The 24,219-nt window shown below is 40.4% G+C and overlaps 3 protein-coding genes across 10 annotated transcripts in view; 2 read left to right on the plus strand and 1 right to left on the minus strand.

Annotated features, from left to right (window-relative positions):
* Positions 1-1,401, plus strand: part of LOC6732217 — a 23,947-nt gene extending 22,546 nt beyond the window's left edge. Inside the window, exon 2 of the mRNA XM_044922317.1 lies at positions 861-1,401. The gene's annotated coding sequence lies outside the window, so the exon portion shown is untranslated. The remainder of the gene's footprint in view (positions 1-860) is intronic.
* LOC6732220 (mucin-5AC) overlaps positions 1-17,680 on the plus strand; it is a 25,687-nt gene extending 8,007 nt beyond the window's left edge. The window contains exons 1-7 of one of the 4 annotated variants that reach the window (XM_039291011.2): positions 2,505-2,648; positions 4,324-4,383; positions 14,041-14,148; positions 14,683-14,881; positions 14,946-15,124; positions 15,183-15,342; positions 15,398-17,680. In XM_039291011.2, coding sequence (XP_039146945.1) covers positions 2,505-2,648; positions 4,324-4,383; positions 14,041-14,148; positions 14,683-14,881; positions 14,946-15,124; positions 15,183-15,342; positions 15,398-16,485 — 1,938 coding nt within the window. In that variant the 3' untranslated portion in view covers positions 16,486-17,680. Of the gene's footprint in view, positions 1-2,504; positions 2,649-4,323; positions 4,384-12,793; positions 14,149-14,682; positions 14,882-14,945; positions 15,128-15,182; positions 15,343-15,397 lie in introns of those variants that run through there. The other 3 variants (XM_016180098.3, XM_016180100.3, XM_039291012.2) reach the window with 3 other exon arrangements.
* A 611-nt stretch (positions 17,681-18,291) lies between these two features.
* LOC6732221 overlaps positions 18,292-24,219 on the minus strand; it is a 43,278-nt gene continuing 37,350 nt past the window's right edge. For all 5 annotated transcript variants that reach the window (XM_039291226.2, XM_039291227.2, XM_039291228.2 and 2 more), the window contains one exon: positions 18,292-24,075. In XM_039291226.2, coding sequence (XP_039147160.1) covers positions 21,896-24,075 — 2,180 coding nt within the window. In that variant the 3' untranslated portion in view covers positions 18,292-21,895. The remainder of the gene's footprint in view (positions 24,076-24,219) is intronic.

Raw genomic sequence — 24,219 nt, forward strand, 5'->3', positions numbered from 1 at the left:
CTTTTGCATGAATCTGTATTTCATTAAAATTTCATATGCATCGTTCAACGAGTGACTTTTTCCGCTTTGCGCTGTTGAATTATTGAAATTTTCGGCTCGCAGTTGCCAGTTTTGCTTAGGTCGCTGCTCCACTTGGCCAACAAAGGAAGGCATCCCTGGTGCGGCAGTGCCTCCGCTGCCGGATTTGCATATGAATTCCAGTTGCAGCAGTTGCAGCTCGAAGCTGGCGTAACTTTTCCACGGCCTTCCGTTTCTTTTCTCATCTCACAGTTGCCATTTGAATTATGGCATTGCAGGGCAGCTACATGGCTTATATGCCATAAATATTTTCCATGTTTGCATTACTCACCAGATTTTTGCAAGTGATTTGCAACGGCCTGGAAACTTTGCACTCGACATGTCTTAGCATTTCATTCACGAGGGGCAATGGCAATGAAATCGATTCAAGTCGAATATGTGCCAGAGTGCATTGGGTGCGTTCAAGTGGAGCTATCTTCATAAATGAATAATTTGGTTTATTGACACGGGCTCCATTGTTTGCAAACGGATTCTCGTTTATATTCATGGACATCAATCGATAACTTAATATGCATACTCAACACAAAAAGCTACTTTACCAAATTAAATTTATAAAAAGATGAACCATGGCATTCAACATTCAGCTTTCCAGCATGAATATATCAATCCATAATAAATAAACAATTACAATACAAAAGTAAAAAGTAAATATTATTCATAACAACGTACAATGTTTAACATTTCGGCCATTGATTTAAAGCCTTAACAATGCACACAGTAATACAGCCGCCAACTTAATCCAACTCATAATTGAAACCAAAAGTTATTTATTCATTCAACAGAAAATTTTAAATGGAGCCGCAGCAAAGAACACAAATAAAACATTCATATGCAAAATAAAATTGAGTCAAACAACCGAACGCCATGAATTGGAAAACTGCAACAAATGTGATATGATCAACTAATAAAATATAAATAAAGACACTTTTAGTATAAACCAAAACAACGTTAATTATGCCTCGGAAAATGGCAACAGCAGCAACACAGAACGATAAATCAAAACGAGCATATATTGTCTGGGCTTGACTTTTATATAGCTAGGCAATAATGACATTTAGTGCTACAGCAAACGAACAGGAAAAACAAAAAATAACGAGAAAGCTTTAAATATTTTTTCTACTTACTAAAAACTTAAATTAACTGCACCAAATGTGATCGAACCGAAATAATATATATTGAACAACCAATAAGAGTTACTTCAACAATAAAATTCGACAACGACATTGCCTTCTCTCATTGTAGCCTAAACGAAATTAACTCTAAAACTCAACTTCGTAGTCACTAACGTTAATTACTAGTCTAAGCCGACAATTGAAACTAAAACCAAAGGAATAAGTTGATCAACTTACAACTAAACTCAAAGACTTTTCTACGTGCAACAAGGAAAAATACAATTCGAATTGATTAAATTAGATAATGCATAGACTAAGTCGAGCAATCAATTACATTCTAAACGCAGTGCGCCTACGTTAACGCTGCGCTAACGAAAACGGTCAATTCATAGATATAAATAAATGTTTATAGCTTTCAATGCCAAAATCCAAACGAAAATGAAATCTCCTACGAACACAAAGCCGCGTGACGTGAACGCTACGTAGCAAAAGGCCAGGCGTTGCGTTACGCCGCGCTACGTAACGACATAACCACAGTCGAGTCCACATCCGATCATCCGATTCCCGTACTTCACGCCGTTTATGATCCAGGATTCGCTGCAGGAGCGTCGCAGGACGAGTCGCCGGCGCAGTCAGAAGCATCACCGCTGGAAAAAAACACAGCCTATACGAAACACACAGTGCAACAGCAACAACAGCAACACAACCAACCAACAAGAACGACTTAACGGAGCTAGAAAAGCAGCCGACCACTGGCGATCAACGCAGCCCATCCTCAGCCCGCCACTCAACTGCGCCAGCCCTTCGACTTCGAGGCTGACGCAGTTTTTCAAACGCCACAGCTACAGAAAAACCCCCCAAAAAACCAACCACCACAAGAACTACAGCACTACACATAGGAATCTGTTTTGAAAAAATCCAGATACAAGAATTAACATAAATATTACTCTTTGCTTCTATTTCTATACTCCTCCTCTTTGTGCCTATCAGTACGTTCTCGTAGTTGTTGAGAAAGTTGAGAAAGTAACCGTAACCGTAATCGGACTGAAAGCACGCCTTCTTTTTGGATGCTGCCCTCACGATCGACGTAACGCGCAGACTTCGTGACATTTAGTTTTGGACGTTATTAAGCTCCTAAACCTGTATTCTGTGTCATCCCATTGATTTCGAACTGTGAACGCAACCCCAACGGATACGCAATCACTGACGTGACGCATACGCACCGTTGTACAACGGACAACTGACGTGTTAAACATAAATACAAGAACTAAGAACTTTAACCGTTAACCAAAAGAACAAAAAAACAACACCAAGATGCAGGCCGCATTGATGCTAAGATCGAAATCTCGGGTGGCGAGAAGAAGAAAGCTACGAAAATTAGGTGGAAGACTTGAGTTGCCTAGTAATGTAGCAACTAAAGAAATAGCTCCATTTCCTCGTTATCCACCTGAGTCATGGGTAATAATATAAAATACCAAACAAAATACCTAATTAAATTTAAACCACATTCTAAGAATCTCTCTATATCTCTGTCCACTTCTGAACTGAAGAGCCCCAAAAGTAAACCAAAAACAAGTTCAGTAAAGCGAAAATTTAATCTTTGACCCTCTAAGAACCCAAACCTAAACCTAAACCTAACCCAAAGAGCGCAAGTTTCTTAAAAGTCGTCAAATGAAAATCATCAGCTTTAAAGAAATTCTAATTTCCAGCCCGATCCAAACCGAAAACCTCCACCCAAAACTACCCAAGCTATCTGACTATCTGACTATCTTTCTGATCTGTACTTCTCTCTCCCCATCTATCTATCTTTATCTACCCGTCCCCTTCTCTATTCGAGCCTCCCAAGTTTCGAGCCCAAGACACAATATCTTTTTTGAGTTTAGAAACACCCAAGAGTTTCCTACCATCAGAGCATACTTTTTTCTTAAGTAGTGTGGCAACTCTATGCTAGGTTAACCAAATAGAATTCAACTTTTTCTCCAACTATTTACTTCATCTTGGAATTAACTTAGTGTGTGCCCAACTATACCCGATTCTAGTACGTAGAGCCGCTTTTGAACGAGTCTTGAATTAACTGTTAACTCAGTAGACAATTTTATAATATACGATATATCCATAGATACTATATATTTCAAGTCTAAGAGCTCTGCCAGCCAACAACTAAATGCGCTGTACAACTAGCTTAACCACCTTTATTCAATTCTCAGCAATCTATTAGTGCTTTTGCTCAACTCTCTAACTCTATCTCTCTCTATAGCTATCCAACTATCTCTCTCTTTGTCTAGCTCTCTGCCTAACCCTTCTGTCTCTATCCCACTAAGTGTAACTTTCTATAAACCAATAACTATCTGTCTGTCACCCAGTCCCTCACTTAGCTTCAACTGTAGTTGAAACATTGCACAGACCCCGCCTTCAAGCCAATAACACCCCACTCCAACCCACCCCACCAGCCCAACAGAGAACCCCTGATCACCCAAAGCAATCTCAACCACTTTCGCCTACTTGCACTTGCTTAAACTCTATGTAACGTATAACTAAAAGCCAGTATAATCAAAGACGTGTGTAGTTCTTCACCCACAAAACCACTAACAGATCAGACATATCTAGTGCGCTCTCCCCACTCACACGCTGCACCCTATTAACTAGTCGAGTAGTACTCAACAGTATCCAAAGCAAGTGCTTCTAACTATTCTTCACTAAACCTAACTCAGATAAACTAAAACCAAAAACGAGCTATGAAATATCAAATACAAATTACCTACATAACAAATATAAAGCACATCAACTAATTTTTAATTTGAAACACACTTATGCCATTATTTAAAAACAACTACACCGATTATAGTTTAGTTTTGAAAGATGGTTTCATGGATCCGTTGAGTTTCTCAGGATCCACGAATCATCGAAATTGTACATTTTACTTTGCTAAACACGCACTAAGACAAACAATTTTCCACTACCTCTTGTTTCACTCATTCTACTCGAAACTACTATTCTTTCACTCTGTAAATTTCGCCTACCGATATTTGCATAAGTTTCACGTAAAACACATCACACAAATTATGTATCTTGAATCTTACATTTTTGATTTTTAACTTTCGCCAATCTCGATGTAATCCAATTGCGTAACTAGAAAAACACATACGTGACCACGCCCCCGGCGCCGCCGCAGCCGCCTCCGCCACCGCCGGAAGTAAGTGCCAAAGCATCCATTTTGAAAAAAAGAAAACACTCATTTGCATACCAAAAAATATGGAAGCAAACGTTTTATTTCCGTTCTATCGTTCGTTCATCACGTGCAAGTGTCCCACGTGTTTCTTTGTATATGTGTAACGTAATGATCACCTGCGTGATTGCCTCTATGCAATTGCGTTGTGCCGCTTACGTTACCGTCTTGCAGTTGGTTGTAATTTGAAAGTACAATGAAAATGCTTGTAAATAATTCACTTTGCTTTGCATTTGATGTCCTCTCTTCTCCCAACATACCTAACCCTCTATCCACTTTCTGTCTGTTCTTCGCTCCTTTTGTATGCCAATTTTGTTTCATTTTTTATTTCAAATTTTTTCGCTTAAGTTCATTACGTTTCGTACTAAGCCCAATACGCATTTGCACATGAAATATTAAAAATATTTTTCTTGGTCTGCCATTGGTGTGTGTTTGAGCATTATGCCGAAGCCAATAAAATATTTTAAATATTTTATTAACTGCAAAGCAGGGCTAGCGAGAAAAACGGTTTCGACCAACAGAATTGCATTGAATATTTACAAGCATTTTCATTGCTTTGATTTGAACGACCCCTCCATGGCATTTTGTGTAAGGATCCAGCGACTATACTGCAAGAACTGCCAGCTAAGCTTGAGCAATCGTGTGAACTGAGTGCCCATCCACATCAAATATACATGCCTAGGCGGAGAATAAGTGCCTACGAAATGAAATAACTTGAGCTTTAATACCACTTATTAAAGGTATCACGTTGGGCGCCAGATTTGAGCAACTTTGGGCCCCGCGTTGGGCGCCATATATGACAAATAAATTGCATAATTAGTGACTCTTGTAAAATTAGAGCGTTTTAATTAACATACTATCGCCGAAGTAATTAGCATAAATCAGTGGCGAAACTCAACAAGTTTGCCGACCGCCAATTGAACTCAATTTACATATAGAATACATTTAGTAGGCTCTCATTCTCTTCTTTATCAATTATCTCAACAATTAATTAGTTTCATAACTTTTTATTTGGTTTCTTACTTGATTTGTTGGCTTTGATTTTTTTATTTGTAGTCATCAACAAAAGAAAACAACAGACATATGAAACAATCAAACGATAAACTAAAAGAAAGTATGCAACATTAACTAACAACCAAAAACGAACCACCAACAGCAACCACAAAAGAATAAACATAACACTCAAACGCCAAACAAACACTCAAGCAAAATGCATTAATATAAAATAAACAAAATGGTATCAAGTTTTCCCAAAAGATTCTGTAAAGCTTACTTGCCTCTCATTCCCGTTTTCGATCTAGGAGCTCAACTTGATTCAATTGCGAAATTTGTTCCACAAAGTCAAACCAATCAAGAAGTCAACAAAAAATAACGCTTGAAAAAAAAAGAATTCAAATGAAAAAATCAAATTGAATGTTTTACAAAAACGGCAAAATGCAAATAAAAAAAATTTTCCCTTTGACAATGCCGACCGATTCGCGTCGAGTCGACAGCCAAAGTGAAACTTTTGCCTTAAATTGAAATGCACATTTTAATTTCGGCCCGAAACCATTTTTTTGTGGAACATTCACATGTTGAAGCAAGCGCTAAAAACAAAAACAACCCAAGAAAACAAAACGAATAAGGTAGCAGAAAAGAAAAACAGAAAAAAGGAAATACCAAAACGTGTACACACAGCATATATTTTGGCTGTGGGTTAAAAGGCTTTTTGGGTGGGAGTATTGTCGTTCTTTCGATTTGGGTTCTGTAAGTCAAAATGCAAATATATTTCCAGCGGTCTGGGTAAGTCAGAGTTGGCGTGATTCCTATAACAAATACAATTTATAAGTACAATGTAAGGAAATGTTTTTTCGTAGTTTAGAAAGCCTTTGAATTTAGCAATGGCTAAAAACCCAACCAAAATTCAAACCAAATTTCGAGCCCCACCTAGCCAAGCCAATAAAGCGCATTTCATCACCATCAAAAAAGTATCTATTAAATTTCCGAAAATAAAGTATTAAAGTGTTATTTTGCCAACGAAATCGAACAAATTTGGCACGCATTACTATGCATACTTTTGGGGCAGACTTAGCCTTGAATTATTATTACAAAGGCCCTTAAAAGTATGTATAAAGCCAGTACCGATAGGTTACACATTAAAATCATTTGTATAAATTTGTTTTTGATTTTTTTAATCTATGTCAACACATGTGGCACTCTTCTGGGAATATATACGCTGCGCGCTTCAATCGTTGCTTTTTTATAATTTATTTAAGCTCGAATTTAAGCCCTTCTTTTCACACACACACGAGACAAGATTTCTATGGTTTCCTTTCTACTTTCTCTCCTACTTTCTCTTACTCAATGCGAAGCACGCACTAAAACTCCAAAATGAACACCGGAAACACACCCACACACACACTCGTACTCCTGTTAAACACTGTTTTCTATTCATTTCTTTCAAACGCAGGTACGCGACATTTAATTACACCTATTTCACCCCCAAAAAGAAATCAACCCAAAAGTATGCAACGCTTGCTAAAATGAAAATCAATGAAAAATTCAGATCGCCAATTAGGTACAGTCTAAATTTAAGAAGTCTAGTTATTGTGATCCATTACCGATTCTATTCCTCTATTGGTGTCTAAAATTGTAATCACAATGCTCTCTCTCTCTCTCTGTATCTCATTATATAATATGTATATCTCTCTCTCTTTTTGTGCTGTGGCCCGTGCTCTGTGTGACTAAAAAACTTAGTAGCGTGCTAGGTTTAGTAGCTTAAATCCATATAAATATGTTTATCTATGTAAATGTGTGAGTGTGTGTGCGCGTGCAATTGTGTGTGTGTGCGCCAAATTGAACTTTAACATATTGGGACATAAAAACAGCCGGAATTTGAACAACAAACAAAACTATCGTATAATTTTCAACATTTTTTCCTCGCATGTTTGCATTACCTTGCTCGTCATTTTTTATTATATTTTCCGCTCTTCTCTATCTGTAAGTCTATATACCCTTCTCTCTGTCTATATATGCATATATATATATTTATATATGGAATGCAAATGTTATTCCGCTGCGTGCATTTTAATTGTCTTGTCGGTCTCGCTCTAATTTCGCTCAGCCAACTCTTTAATAAATTTATCTTGCAGTCTGTGCGTTTCTCGCATGCGCTTAATTACGTACAAGAAAAAAACATTATTTATTTTCCACTGTATGTTTTATTTTCCCACATGTGGGTACCAATGGCCTGTCATTTAAAACGGATTATTTCACTGACAGCGGGGTATCTATCAATTTCTTTTTGTATAAAAACCCAAACCAACACCCTTTCAAATGCTTTGTGTAACCAACGAGCCTTTTGCTGACTAACCGCAAGCCAAAGCACAAGAGTGAGTTTATCAACAAGTATCTTTGAACTAAGCACTGCAAAATGGCCTATTGACTAACCCACACATGCCTTAACAATACTAATACAACATATTTTCCAAATATTTTAAATGGCTTGTGGTCATGGCAAAGTTTCTTGGAACCAGATTAAGGATAAACAATCTAATAATGTTTTCTTTGTGGTCTTTAATTCACCTACCTAACTAAAATACCTACACTCAGAAGAAAATTATTAACAAATACTTTATAATAGACATTAGATTAGATTGTTATAAAAGCTGAGAAACCCTCTAAAAAATCTACAAAGCCAGGCTCAAAGTATGTGTATCATCAAACTCCAAGTCTTCCATCCCTGAAAACCCATTCGCAGACAAAATCCTAAAGCTTTTCGATGTGATTCTTCTCGCTCGCAACCTGTATACGTTCGTGTGGTAAGCTTAGCCAAAACAAAAAGTAACAAAAATGGTGGCAGTAAGTAATCAATGGTAATTCGACAAGGACTTAATCAATTTTCGGTGGCTAATGAAAGGCCTTGGAATGTGGCAGCCGAGAATTGCACAATTTGTGGTCAGCACTCGTGCGTGCACTTGAAAGGCCCGACTTAAACTTGGCTTCTTCTGTCAACTTGACTTACTGCCATTTGTGGCTAAAAAGTTTCCCAGGCTGCCATAGACTATTTCCCCTATTTTTTGCCAAAAACAACAACTGGAAATGAAAGGAAGGCAGCGGGAAAGGAAGGGGCGACGTAAGAGCTCCGGAAAAGGCGAAACTTTGCAGTGCAATGAAATGCAATCGAACGGAACCGAAAACCAGCGACATGCATTTTCCGTTCGTCCCGCTCCATTGTTTTCCACCAAAAAAAAAAAAAAATGAAGAAATGGAAGAGGAAAATTTGTCGAGTGTCGTTCGAGTGCCTCAGTGCTTGGCGCAGCACTTTAAGCACATTTTATTGCGAACAAATTATGTAGCATATTTTTCAGCGCCTTCTCCACAGCCCTTGGCTTGATTTATAGTGTCGTCGCTGAAATGTGAAATTGAGCGCAGAACAGACTGCTGATCGATGGCTTTTGCCATTTCCTTGACTCTCACTATCCCTACCATTTGTTTTTCCATAGGTTTTTTTCAAAGTCCGACACATGCATTCAATTAAACCGGGACTCTGGCAGACCGTTTGACATTTTCATTAGGCAAACAAAGGCAAAAGAAACGAACGCGGCTGCGACGTTTACATTTCATGGCCGGATATCCGGCTGCAAAAAGAAAAACCCAAAAGAAATGTCTACTTCCGTTTGAAGTCCAAGTCCGCAAGACCGGTACTCACACACAGCCACACCACTGTTCACATTTAGCCGCAAAACGACTTTAATTTGCGGTGCCACTGGCGCTGTTTCTTCCCTTGCCTCTTCCATATCGCATATATATACATATATATATTCTATATGGTCTGATTTCATTACACAATCTGCGCTTAAATGCTAACTTTTTCGGTTTCCCGGGTTCCGTTTGGGAAAACTTCGCCACTTTCCTTTGTGGCTTTGCCTTTAAATTGTTTTGTTGGCCAGTCGGGCAGCAGATCTCTCCGGTTGGTTTCCTTGGTCCTTGGCTGGGGATTTCCACTGGCTGCCTAGCAGTCCTGGGCCCCATGTGTTGCATGTGCTCCTCGCATCGATTCGTGCGTTTTACGCGAATTGAATTTAAAATCAAATCAATTTTATTAGAAGTGCCTTCCAAGATGTGGGACAAACAAAATGAGCCAAGCGTATTTTTAGAGTGCAGGGAGCACTTATCTGTGTGGGAAAAATGCAGTTTGAAAACAGTGAAGCTTCTAATACAAAGAAAGTATCTTTTAAATAATTCAATTGGGGACTTAAACCTTCCCCAACAAGTTAATGTGATTTATTGTATTAATTATATTATTTTAGTCTTTGAGATGATTTCTAGCTAATATTTATATCCAAACTTACCTGATCCCTGATTGAGCTTTCAAACTGCGGTCTCGTTGAAGTGGCCAATATGGAGAGCAGCCCCGGGCATTACTTGGCCTAATGAACTGTCTTTGGACCTTGGCTTAATGCTGATTTGTGTACCAAGAGCGTATGGCAAAGCCGTTACACACTCGCCCCGTGGCCCTGGCCATGTGCCAGTTTCGGGACAGCTCAGCTCCGATTCGCCGCATAGGCCGTGAAGCACCTTGAGCCCAGTCGCCTCAGGATTCCGGACACCAAAACACCCGGACAGCAACCGGAAACAAAGACACATCAGGCTGGACTTGGACTTGGTGAAGTGTGAGAAGGGCAAGGGCGATGAAGGGCAGCTCGAAAGCTGGGCCTTTCAGTGTCGTTTAGTGAAATTGCCTTTAATGTCTCCTCTCAGTGCCCCTGCATTGTGGTGCTGCTGCATTGTCTAACCACAGTATAGCATTAGCTACCACCTCGTTCTTTACGACTTGGTCGTGTGTCAGCTCCAGCTGCGGCTACTCCTGCATTTTTCATTAGCCTGCGCACTTTTTCTTTCCCAGCCACGTTCCTTGGCTCTCAGCCCACCTGTCCGAACATCCTGTCCCCCTGCCCTCCTCCAGTTGATTTTGCAAGTGCATTTTGCACTTGATTCTGCGCCACTCGGCTCAAGTCGTTGCTTTCCCTCGCAGCTGCATAATAAAATTGTACACGGGCCAAATCGCCGGGGCTGTCGGCATCTGCCTCCTTACGAGTCCTGTCACAGATTTGTTTTCAATTGTCGAAAGACAGAGATGTGGGTGCGAACAGATAATCTAGCCCGTGGAGTGAAAATATTCTAAACTTCGCAGCAAAAGTTTTAAACTGAAATCCACAGATACAATAATAATACTTATTTTTGAAGTCTTAGCCAAAATCATGGTATGGTCCCTCAAAGCGGATCCCTAAAGCCCAATAAAGGCATTAAATTAACCAATTAGAAAGCATTAACGATAAATATGTTTTAATTGATTCAACACATTATCGACATAAAAGCAAACCAAGTTGTGCACTTGAACAAACAATCAATGGGCACACATAAATTGCTGTCATTAATGGCCTACACTTCCTGTTCGCCAGGGAGAAATTGATGACGAGTACATGTTAATTTTCGACGCCGCCAGCCAATTGCGGCAAAACAATTTATTGTTATACAATGGAAACAAAAATCAATGGCGATAATAACAATGGAAAAGCCCACAACTCACTAATCTACGTATAAATGTGACCACTCTGCGGATAACGCTTGTGAGGCCTTCAGCCACTAATTATCATAAATTATAGGGGCATTATTGCGTCGGCGACATGTTTAATTAGGGATCTCGTTGTGAGCAAGAAATATTACCAAACAGCAGGAGAAGTGGAACATTTTCTAGGAACTCTAGTGCAACTCTTTGCTGTTTAATAAAGAATTTAAGGTTTAATTTTGACTAAGAATATAAGTTATACACACTTATTGACGTTGCTATGCAATTAAAAATGCTATTTTCAGCTGATTTTTGGGCATCTTTCGATTTTCCATTAGGTTCTTACACCCAGCTTAGCACATTTTCCTTCGGAAGCTTCCGTGTGCGGTGTTCATTAGCGTTTTGTCGCCTTCATAAGCCAAATCCGATTGAATGAACTTTCGACGCTTTGTTGTAATTTTTACAACATTTCTATTTAACCTTTATTTCTGGCATTGTTTGTTTCCTCGCATTGCGTGAGTTTCAACACACGGAAAGGCAAAGCTACTTGGTGCCTGACGCCCATATAAATAGCAAAAATCCATCGAAGGAACAGAGATATCAGCCAACCTGATGATTACAAATTGGCTGTGCGAAATATCGAACATTGGCAAAGGTGAAAGTTTAATGAATACATAGCGTGTGCGTAAGGGCAGCGTTTTTTTTTTTATCATTTGAAATGGCAAATATTTGCTGAAAACATACAAAAAGCCACGTGTCCCAACAGGCGTATGCGCAATATGAATAATATAGCGAAAACATATGAATATTAGATAGGCATCCGTGAAATTATTGCTTCGGGGATTTAACAAACAGCTGACTGACAATAAACCTTAAAATAACTTATTTAAATTAATGCAGAATGATTTATATAAACATATTGTTTACCAGCTTAATGAGAATATATTTAATGGTTAAATCTGATAAATTTTTTCAGTAGCAAAAGCAACAGTTACCATAAAAAAATCGGGTACCGCAAGCTATCCTTCTATTAATCAGCCCTAAAAACCAGCAGAAACGAATTATTTAAAAACCTTTTGGTTGTTAATGCTGCAATCTTATCCCAATTTTGGCTAGTAACTTTGTTAAGTTCGCCTGCACTTACTGGCCTGAACACCTGCCTGTCAGTCGACAAGTTAGTCAAATATTTTGAAACTTCCCGACGAGGTTGCACCTCGTCCTTTTGCCCCTTTTCCGCCCTATGAATCGTGGGAATAGCTCCTCTTTTCGTGCATCGCCTTTGCGTACGTGCGTTGCCTTTTGGAGTCTACGGGTTGGCCTTCGTTTGAGTCTGCTCGGCGTTCGTCAATCAGCGTCGCAAATTGTTGATTACACCTACATTAAGTCAAGGGCAGGACAGCAGTTACAGTTCCAGTTCCAGCCATAGTTATGTGGAGCAGCCGATCGATACTTTCTCTCCACTACTTTCCTTCCGACAGCATTTGGTTGCTTGTTTTTTTTTCTCCTCTGGCGCTCGCTTTGTGTGACTGCGATTTTGCACACGAAAAGCAAACGAAACCAGAAAACGTGGCACTACATACAAAGTCCATCATGTTCACTTATATACTCAAACGCCAACTATATAGTCAGTCATATGTACATATATATATCTGTTGGGGTTTCCTTGCTCCTTCGAATATATAGGCCAGCCCGTTTGTGTGTCGTTTTATTTGCCTTATTACTGGCACGCAGCATATTTAGTGGCTGGCTTAGTGACATTGCCATGTTTATACGGCTCCACCGAGCAGGCAGGCAGGATGGCTCCAAGCCGGGGGGTCTAGTCACTCATTAGCTCGTCTACGTGTTGGCCAGTGCACGTGTATCCAAACGCGGGTGGACAGGTGTATCTAGATGATGGCATCTATGACTCGCTGTCTGCGCAATTTAAGCTGGCATTGAATACTGTTTGTTTGATTTGCGCCAAGTTATAGAGGACACAACCTTAAAAGGGCATGTAAATATTGCGTATACGTAATATACATTACGTACATCAATAGGTCAAGATTATTTGTCGTATTTGGTACTTTTTAAATAAATCTTGGGTAAATCAGTAAATATATATCAGTATTCCCATAAATAAAAAGAGTAAACGATCTAGCATCAAATATTTTATATTGCAGAATCGTTCAGAAATTGTTGGGTTGCAGAGGTATTAATTTATTTGATTAACTGAAAATGTAATAATATTTTTTTAAAAATATTCTGGTTTTTATGGGGTTATTTCATGATTTATTTTTGTTGCATGGGCTATCGAAATAATATGGTATGTTTTAGCTGCTTGCGGAGCTGCAATGAGGCATGCTGATTAAGTTTTTTGGAATATATTTGACTTGTGTCTTGAAGTGTGCTCCCTCCATCTGCCATCTAAGTGTTTAACTCCTTTCAGTGTTCTCGTTTTCAGTTGATGTTCCATATTTTCCATTCCTAAGTCTTCCTTCCTCTCTATATATCTATGTTCTCCTTTTACTTGCTGTTTAACTGTTTTTAGTTACCATTTCCTAATTGTTAACTACTTTACTCCAATGTGCGTTTATTCCTCTAACTAACCAAAAAAAAAAAAAAGAACAAGAAAACCAAAAATGATATGAAATTGGCATCCAACTATATTTCCCATTGATGTTGTAATTGATGACAAGAAAGTACTCTTGGCAACAAGTTTGAAATTCCGTATTTCGTTTGACAAACAAATTTGATTGCTTTTGCATTAGACGTTCCTCCTGTGATGAATTGTATTGTATGCTTTTGAAAAAATATGTATTCCTATATTCTAAAGATATGTGTACTCCCCCTTAACCACAAACGAGAGACGATCTCACACAGCCCAAAACTAATCACTGAACTGTATATATTTTCTATGCATCTGCCCCACAACCACCACCGCCAAATAAAACCAATTCAATACCCAATCGCCACCGCAACCGCAACCACTGTGTGTGTTGTTGTCGTCGTCGTGCTATCCGTGCTATCGTTGTCACTCGGTCCTGGTTATGGTCACGATCACCTCACCTCTGTGGCCGGCCGATCGCCACGAAAAGTGCGCCCAAGGACGTGCCGCCTGGTTGGAGCGGGGTCGACGCTGCAGCGTCCAGGATCAGCAGCAGCAGCAGGCCACCTGCCACCGACGCTGGGTGAAGCGCAACCGAGTAAGTGCCACCACGAAGGACCGCCTACCGCCGTGTACATACTACCCGTTATCGTAATACCGCCTCTAATTGTAACCCCCATACATATTTTTTATCACCCAACCCCCCTGTCGTCACATTTCTTTCATGCACCACTTTCTCAATGTTCAGCGCATTATCTGTTAGGTGAAGCAGGCTACAAATCTGAATAAGTCATCATCTTTATTGCCTAGATCAAATGATTAACTTTGGTTTTCATTGGAACTCGATTGATGATAGGGTCATACCTTTAAAGGGCCCCTGAAAACTGCATAACGCCTGGAAGACTGACTTAATTATGTTTTTATTTACTAATCCTTTAAATTCATCTTCATAGAACTTAAAATATAGAATAAAGATGATTAGTAATTATGTTAAACAAAAACCATTTAGTAAGAACTAAATACTTGATAAGTAAAAACTTTACTTCTGTCTTCCTTGAGTTTTGCTCTAATGATAAAACCCTTTTTGCTATTTGCTTAATCATATACTGACAACGCCCATTTCCATTGGCAGATCCAGGACGCCTCTTTGGGCGGTTCATCGGACGATGAGGATTTCCTGGGCGTTCTGCGGGGTCCCAGCACCTTTGCGAATGCCTTTCTCTACGTGGGTCTGGGCACGGTGGCGCTGGGACTCGTCATCGCGTTCGTTGGCACCGGCGAGAAGGGCTTCAAAACCACGGAACTAAGACTTATAGGCCCCTCTCTCATAGGCAATAAAATAGCTAATGGCAAGTGTTAGTTGAACATGTGCTAAACGAGTTCACTTCTCTGCAGGATTGGGCCTGATCTGTTGCATTTTACGCATCCTCTTCTGCATCTGTCCATCGCACTGCATTTCATCTAGCAAAAAGACGCGGAAGAAAAACGGCAACAAGATTGATGCGGATCACACGACATCGTTGCTCAGAAACGAGAGCAAAAGAGTATCTATAGCGAGAGGTCCTAGTTTTCAGGTGGTAGATATATAATTATTTATTAAATTATTATGTTAATTAATTCCATCAATTCTAGCCCAAATACCCCATAGCGCACAAACGCAGCCAGAGCAAAATGCTCAACGAGGGAATGGAGGCACTGCGCCAGATAGCCACCACATCCTTGTTCATGCAGAACGAGCAGAAGACGGCCATCAATCGCGTAGTGCCGATCATCAATGAGCCGGAAAGCGGTGGTATATAAACTACATATGGTATAGTCCAACCCCCAATGACTTCTGTTCCTCCTAGATGCTCCACTGGAGATGAAGAAGCTGCAGACGGCTCTGAATGCCTGCGAGATGAGTGACGATGAGCAGGATCAGGACCAGGATCAGCAGAAGCAGCAGCAGCAGCAGATTGCCAAACGTACAACAGCCACAACTGCCGTTACGAGTAGTACCACCAAAGACCCAACATCAACAGCAGCCACATCGAGGATAACGAGAGTCACCACCCTGAGCACGGTTGACGAAAAGCCGGACAGCAAGCTGGTGCGTCAGCGGGTGGCACTGCAGCAGCAACGCCAGCAGCAACAGCAGCAGCAGCAGCAGGATCAGCAACATGTACCGAAGTCGCAGTCATTGTCCTCCTCCTCCACGGTCAAGGATTCGCTGGAGGTGGTGGAGGAGACATCCCTAATAGATGCCAGCAACGAGACCACAACACCTGTTGCAACAACAGCCGCCTCATCGACTGCTCCCATGCCCAGCAGCTGCAGTACGGGTGCGATACCTCGGCTCAATCGGCCGGGCATCTCGACGGGAGCCACGCCCAAAACGACGACCACGACGACGACGCCCACCATTACGGCACGGCTGCCCACGTCGCAGTCGCATCCGACCAGCTATGACCTGCCACCGGCCCTGCCGCACACCTATTCCGCAACGGCGACGGTACGCGGACCACTGGGCATGTCCATGAGCAGCTCCACTTCCGGCAAAGGAATGGGAACTGCCTTCACATTGCCGCCCACCACGACAGCGATTAGTTTGCTGCCGCTGCCGGCGCCTTCGACGGTGGCCACCGCCTCATCCACCAGCACAACGATAGCCAGTATTCCCGGCCAGGTGCTGGAAACAAGCGGAGTAACGAGTCTGAGTCTGAGCCTAATGCGACCGGCCACCGCATCCGGTGTGGTACTGAGCGGATTGACCACCTCATCGTTCACCACCGGCACGGATCTTCAAAAATCACATCCGTCATCCGCCGGTTCGGTGATGGGGCGTGGCAGTAGCCTACTCCTTTCGCCGCCCACAGCGCCAGCGGCGTCGTCGTCCTCGTCGTCGAGCAAATTCGAGCCAGAATTGGTGCTCAGTCCGGCTAACCTTGGCCAGTAGAATTAAATGGGATTTAGTTACGTTTTTAGTTAGCCACCAGGTCTATATATGTATATGTCTAGGTTCTAGACGCGAGTGTGCATGTGCAACAGGATGAGTGTCTGCGTGTGTGGTGAGCTGTGTGTGAGTGATGGTGAATGGTTAAGATCGACTAGAGTTTAGATACCTATGTACCCTAAAACTATCTTTTGAATGTGCCACAGGAACCACTAAGAGAAACGAATACACCCCTTAACTGAATCTCTACCAAAAAGTCATGTTCTGAAACATAAATCAAGTAAATTATATTAAAAACAGAAGCTACAATTAGGTACATCAATTGGCTAAATCATTAACAAGACTCCATAATTACCAATCAGAACATGTCGCTATTATTTCCCTTCAACTCCGCAACTCGCTTTCAGTGTCTAATCGAGTATATTTCCCGAGGCTTTACTCCTCTATTCTTCGCAAGCCACTTGATTTCCCTGCCCATCTTTTGGATGTATCATCCAATCTATAGCTAACGAATATTTTCCTAACATTCTAGATCTGTGTGTCAGGCTTTAGGTGGCATAAGATACGCCCGTGCTCAGCAAAATGTTGCCAACCTGCGCTGTTCGAAGCTATCCCAAATTAAAAACAAAAACTTAAAACATAGCCAGGGTATTATAAAGTTTGTATACCAAACATATCGTTAACTAAATACACAAACGAAAACTTAAAAAAAAAACAATTATAATATGAAAAGAAAAGTAAACTTGGAGCGTCGTCCTAATTAATAAAAACTAATTTAAACAAACTAAAAACCCAATTAGATATGTACGAATAAAGTTTGGGGTATAAAACTAAATGGCAAGAAGCGCAAACATTAGTATCTGGTAAATGTGCGGGTGATTTCAAAAAATACAAGTAAACCCAAACAGTTTAAAAAGTATTATGCAATCGCTGGAGAGCTCTCCAAAACATACGAAGTAAGAATTCTGATATTCTACGCAACTCTGCAAAGACTTTAATTCGATTCCAAAGCAAAACTGAAACTATTCTCGATATTTTTAATATCTTTCCGTTTCGAAAGCACTTTTTGAAGCAATTGCTAAATTCCAAAGAATATAATCGCTTGCTCTTTCAACCCCAAGAAAAGTGAGCCGAGTAATAATAAAAACTAACATAAACCGAATCCAATAGAATTGAATGTGGCCGTTAAATTATAAAAGGAGCGAAAATAATTAAAGGTAACATCCCAGAAACAAAATGTGTAAGATGTATGTACAGCAAACAAAGCAGCAGCAAGACATAGAAAATAATAAACAAACTTTATGAATTAGTATGTATGTATACTATATGTGCAGAAATAAAAATGAAATATATAAGAAATCTGTGTATGAAATTGTTTATTTAATGAATTAGAAAAAAGTTCAAATGGGTTTAAATTGAGGTATATGTAAAATACTCTTTTCTAATACTTAAATATTTTACGGCTAATGGTTCGAACGGTGTAGAAAAATCAACTTGACATGGTTTATTCTAGCTGTTTCTACATTTGACACAAGGTTTCCAAAATCAGAGCTAGATGTCGCTTTTGTGGTTTTTCGTACCGTAAACGATGTCAAGAAGATTTTTCGATTTCTTTTCATTATAATATTTGTCTTGCCAATTTCTTTCGTTATAGTAAAAGTTCCTTTTATAGTAAATGTAGCAATCTTAGATAAAAGTAAATTCTTCAATATTTTTCATCGTATCCCCTTCTTCCACGCAGTTAGTTAAGTAACAGGTATGTAATAGTCGATAGTACCCACACCACTAAAGTAAAGTTCGAGTAAACAGTTTGAAAAGATATTTTAGTTTATTTCACTTGTATGGGCTTAAACATGTTTTCCAAAGGGAGTTTTGTGTGTTTGTTAGCAATTTCATTTTATCTAGGTAAATATAAGTACAACGTGAAATATAAATTTGTATGCTAGACTTGATTGGGTCTCCTCAGTTAGAGTTAATTTGTTGAAGTGAGCTTGCCCTTGCTGAGGTCACTAAGCTGCTGTTAAGCAGTGACATCGATTTGCTCTCATACATACTTTATTTTCCATGGTCAGCGCTTAGAAAAAGATCTACTATAACAATTATTTCGTATCAGTTTTCCTTATATTTTGTTTTATTTCATGTGTGTATTCGTGTACCCATTACCAAACAATTCATTAGAATTCAATTCGTTTCAATTTAGTTCTCATCTTATCAATTCAGTCATGCCAAGCCCCATAGCAGGGCTCTTCTAAAATATCGATCAGCGTTCAGTTCCAAAAATCATCATCATTTTTCGTGAATACCTTAAGTTGGGTCTTTGTTTCATTGTTGGGGGATCTAAAAGTGCTACAAGGTTATATTTTTCAAATTTATGAATATATATTTTAAATAGTTGTTTATCTATATTTGCTGCTGTGTGGGCTCTACTACTGCTTGACATTGAGTTTCTAATTGATTAAACGTGTGTGAATTTCTAGGGATTAACATAGACACCAAAAACATGATTACTTAGTTCACATCATCCGTTTCGCTCCTCCGTTTTCATAAACCATTAAATTCTTATTGAAATTTATATTGCTTCACTATAAGCTGCAATAAAGTATATCAAAGGCCTGTTCGGGCGGCATTCTGGGGGCTTGAGTTCCCTCCCCTTTCAGTGCAATCGTTCGTTTGTTCATCCATTTCGTAAAAATTCCTGATAATGCTTGATTTCCACAACACGCACAAGTACGTGCATGTATCCGTTTTAGTACTGACTATATTTTACTCTGTTTAAAATAAATATTACATGAGACACTCGTTATGTTATTGCCCCTTGATTAAAACATTTGAATTTCTAAAATGTAATTTTCGCATATCCGATAGATATTTTGTCTGTGCTGCTCAAAAAAAAAATATTTAAAACTCTAAATATAATTCACAATATTTTGTTGTATAAATTATTATGCTGGCGGGTGGTTACTCGTTATGTTATTGCTATATCTTTATCAATTATCTGCAAGCACAGATGGATGATATACATATGTATCTATTTATAACACAAAGCTGATCTTGAAGAGGGCAAAAATAGATTGAGTGCGTTGTCAACGCTCACTTTCAACATTTTATCACCCTTGCGCTTCAGCGAAGCCTGTCTTACGTGTCTACCAACTATGAAATGCAAAGTAACCGCCACTGAGTACTCTTAGTACACTTAACGCATAATATGCCTGGGGCTGGGTTACGCCTCGTTCCTATTTATGTACAAAACACCGATATCCAGATAGCAAGTACCCTCGTTACTTAGCTACTATCACACACACTGACTGAACCTGTTGCTGTCGCATTGTTGCTTTGTCAGAGAGGTTTTACAACTAGTATCATAGCTATTTTGTGAGTATTGCTTCATTTTTATACAGGGTTTTTCTTTTGGTAACACTAGGCTTTTCTTACATTATTTATTGAATCGTTTTCCACCTTGATATTTTGCCGTCTTTGAGGGAGATAAGAACTAAGCTTTCAGTCGAATCTGAAATAGGTTGTATTTACTGATTGTGGTAGCAAATGAAATAAAATAAAAATTCATAACTTATGTTCTTGCTAAATATTTATTTATGTAGTACCCAATTGAAAGTGTATATATTGAAGGATCCTTCGGGCCATGCCGAAGTCATTCATTACACAAGTAAAAGTTTGGCATGTCTCCATTTCGAAACGGCTTCATATTTGTTTTGAAATTAAGACTAGAAACTGGACCTTAGTGTCTAAACTCTACTTTGAGACTGCACTTCTATATGGCGCGATAAAGTCACTTAATAATATGTTAAATACGTGTGTTGTATGCAAAGTTATGTGAGGTCATCGAACGAAGCGGACAATTAGACAGATTCAAATATGGTTGCTGGACATGCTCGCACTTTGATGTAATCGATTCGTTTGATTAACGTTGAGTTGTTGGGGGTAAAACAAGTAAACCCAACAAAACCAAGTTAATGGGTTTCCAAAAAAGAACGACAAAATACGAGAGATCGTGTAAAAGTTTGGCATTTTGCCCTAAAAGTTTATGCTATTTTACAAATATACAATGTATGCATATATAGATGTATATCGCTTATGATTTGATTTGACTTGTTGATTGCCTACGAGCTAATAATACCTTAGGTTTGAACTAAGATTTCCATATCGTATGTACGTTAGTATATGTGTATAAGTATATATATATCTATATATAAGTTATGTATACAATTGTATAATATTGCAATTTCCAAATGTTCAGTTTCAATATGATGTATTTTTTGTATGGGTTAGGGATCTGGGCGTTTAATGGATTGAAAGTCGTGGACTGGGTGCACCCATCTGTAGATTACAATACAAAATTGCTTGTCTTCACTTGGTTAATAATAATATTACAATTTCTGTTGTCATTTCAAGGGGGTTTTTCGTCGTCCACAGCGACGTCTCATTTACAAATTTGATCCCTATACTAATACTACTTTCTACAAATATATGTATGTGTAATTATATGTTACGATCGAGATTTTTCTTTACTTTCGTTTGGGTGTTTGTTGACCCAGATTCAAATTCTGTTTGAATTCACCATACATCATTCGCTTTGAATTTTGTATTATTGCAAAATAAGATATTTTCTCTACTATTGTGTTTTTTGTGCATCAGCGCCATATTGGATGATTAAATATAAGTCTCACACCCCCATTTCAAAGGGCAGACAGGGAAAAGTATTCTTCTTAAAATTGAGAGCTCCTCTCACGTATATGACAACGATCTTACATTGGTATTCTGCTGTAACCATTTCTTAAAATTGTAAGCAAGATAAAATATAAATTCATTTGATTTTGTGGCTGATTGCTCCAAAAGCCTATTCCAAACATTTTACCGATCTTATGCAAGGCCTCATAGCAAATAAATGGTGTCATTCAATTGTTCTCTGATTAAAAATTATTCTTATCTTTGTCTTGTACTCGAAGATTCTCATATAACTAAGATTCTTTAAATATTTAAAGAAGACAAAATTTACAATGCGCTAAACGTTTGTTGTCTATTGCTTATCAATGTTAATATACACGTGCTATAAAATGAAACTGAGAAATACACAATAAAAGCAAAACATAAATTAAATACTCTTTCTCTATTAAAAGGTATGTTTAAATTAAAGTAATCCAATGGCATGAAAATAAAGTCCTGTCAAAATCAGTTGGTAATAAGTAAAGTAAGGTATTTTTTCAATGAGTTAATTAAAAGATTAGTCTTCATTGGAGAATACTTCAATTTCTTTCGAGTACAAGACTATAAGATGGCCTTGGTAGGATCATGGGTAACATGAATCTTGCCCTCTTGCTTGCCCTTTTGTCTATCGGCGTTTTTAAAACAGGCCTTTGGCGCCGGCCAACTTACGTCGCCGGAATCACATGAGTCATCATTTGAGCGTATTGTAAATGTTATCCTCTCCGGCCAACTCCACGGTGGTGATGTGGGCAGCGTGCCTCTCGCCCAGCGGTTCCTCGCCCAGGTACACGGTATGGTAGCTGATTGCGCTGCTCTTCACCGCCGCCGTAGCTCCATTCACCTCTATCCGACTGACCGACTGTGGTCCATTGACCGAATACTTGAGCGATGCATAATCTCCATCATCGTCGGGCACATGAGTGAACTGAGTGGCGCCCGAAAAGGTGTCCACTGTGTGCGAGGGACAGATTTCGGCGTATATATTCTCCTTGGTGTAGTCCACAGCGGGAACTGGTCTGCTGGCGGCCTCCGATCGCAGGCAGTCCCCGCCGGAAATTACTAACGAATCGCGCACACTGGAGTAGGGCAAGTCGTCTTCCACCAGCGATGCGGGGGATATCGCCAGTTGGTTGAGTCCTCCTCCCAACAGAGAAACTCCCCCGGCTGCCCTTCTTCCAGTGACCGGTTCCTTGGTCAGCGCCTGTTGCTGCGCCTTTAGCAACATCAGATGCCGCTTCTCCTTCTCAGCCTCGTGGAGTTGCAACTTTTGCGGCAAGCTAAACAGAGGCAACTGGTGCAAACTGGACGATGACTTGCTGTACTGCCTGGTCTTCACGTGAAACTCGTTGTACAGCTTCTCCGTGATGAAGGACTGTGGAGGCGGGGTCTGATTCTCCACATCCTCCAGCTCGGTACCTGCCTCGCTGATGGCGTCATTGTGATTGTGGCTGGCCAGCAAATCAGGTCGTTGCTTGCATTGACCATTGAGCAGCTCAATATCCTGCAGGGACATGGACTTCTGCATCATCGTGTCCAGAGACCTCGGCTCCATGGTAGTCAGCATCGTTGTCTCGGTGTCGGACGCTGCTGTGCTGTTCAGGGAGATAGCATCCTGCTCTGGCTGTTCGGGATTCGCCCCAAAACGCTCCTGCAGAAGCTTAGACATATCCGTATAGCGCTCCATGCTCATTCGCTTGGCCTGCTCATCGAGATCTAAGTCAGATTGATGTTTCTCTACTTGTGGTTGCTGTTGCTGCGGATGATGCTTTCCGAACCACTTCTTCTTGGTAGACTGGAATACACGCATGCGCTCAGAGATGCGATTCAAACTGGATTCCGAGTGAGCTGCAGCAGAAGCTGCCGCTTCCTTGGCTTCCAGATTCTCCAGATCGGATTTGCTGAGAAAAATAATGGAATCCTCCTTCTCGTGCGCTGCTGCCATGGAGCTCTTCTCGCGTCTCAGGATCTTTGGAAAATGCAGTGGCTTCAGGATTCGTAGCCCCTCTCGATTTTTGCTTCCCGAACGTTCCGAGCGCTGAATTAACTCAATCTCCACGAGCTTCAGGAATGGATCGCAATTAAATTGACAAAACTTGAGCATATTCTGCACATTCGTGTTAGCGAGCATCCGTTGTTCGGAGTCAAAGCCTAAATAACTTTTTACCAGCTGAATATCCCGACTGGGATAGAACTTTCTCAGATGCAAGGGCGTCTGGGTATCGACGTCTTCAATGGAACAGCCAACGACCACGTCCTCCTTGCTCACTTGACTAATGCATAGCTGCTCGGGAATGTCGGGTCCGCCTGGACCGGAGATATAGCGCAGTGTTAGCGGTAACTGCTTGGCCGCCGTCACCAAAGCACTCAAACGATGCACGCACTCCGGATTCAGCTTGCGCTGCGCATCGCCCAGTTTCTGAAGCAGCTGAGGAATTCCCGGCTCAATCTCGAAGAACTTGCCCTTGGTGGACAGTGGGACGTACAACACCTGCCGGTTTTCATTAAGCAGCTGGGCATACCGGTTCTTTTCCTTCTCCCGTCCCATGTACCCACTGCCATGGGACCTGGTCGCATTGCCGTTGCCATGCTGCGACATATTGACCTGATCCTGTTTGCCATCCTCGAAGACGGCCAACAGACGGAATACCTGCCCGCCCCTTGCCGTCGTTTTCACGTACTGTGGTCGTCCCTTGTTTATGGGCAGGCATCCCTCGTGCGTTGGACTGCTCGTACTGTTGGGCGAGGATTCCGTAAACGCCGGCATGTTGTCCACTGAGACAAACTTGTAAACCCGTTCCCGAACCAGCTGTATCAGAGATCCGTATTGTGTGGCCGTGGGGAGACCCTTCTCGCTTAGCATCGAAAAGTAACCTGCGGGAAAAAGAAAAAATAGAAATGTTAAAATTGTCCTTCTATCTTACGTTGTATGCGTATCTCTTATATTAAACTGGGTTCATCTAACCACTATACATTTCATAAATAAATAAATTACAATTGGGTCAAAATAAATGTTCA

Source organism: Drosophila simulans, chromosome 2L, assembly GCF_016746395.2.
Source record: "Drosophila simulans strain w501 chromosome 2L, Prin_Dsim_3.1, whole genome shotgun sequence".
Lineage (NCBI taxonomy): Eukaryota > Metazoa > Arthropoda > Insecta > Diptera > Drosophilidae > Drosophila > Drosophila simulans.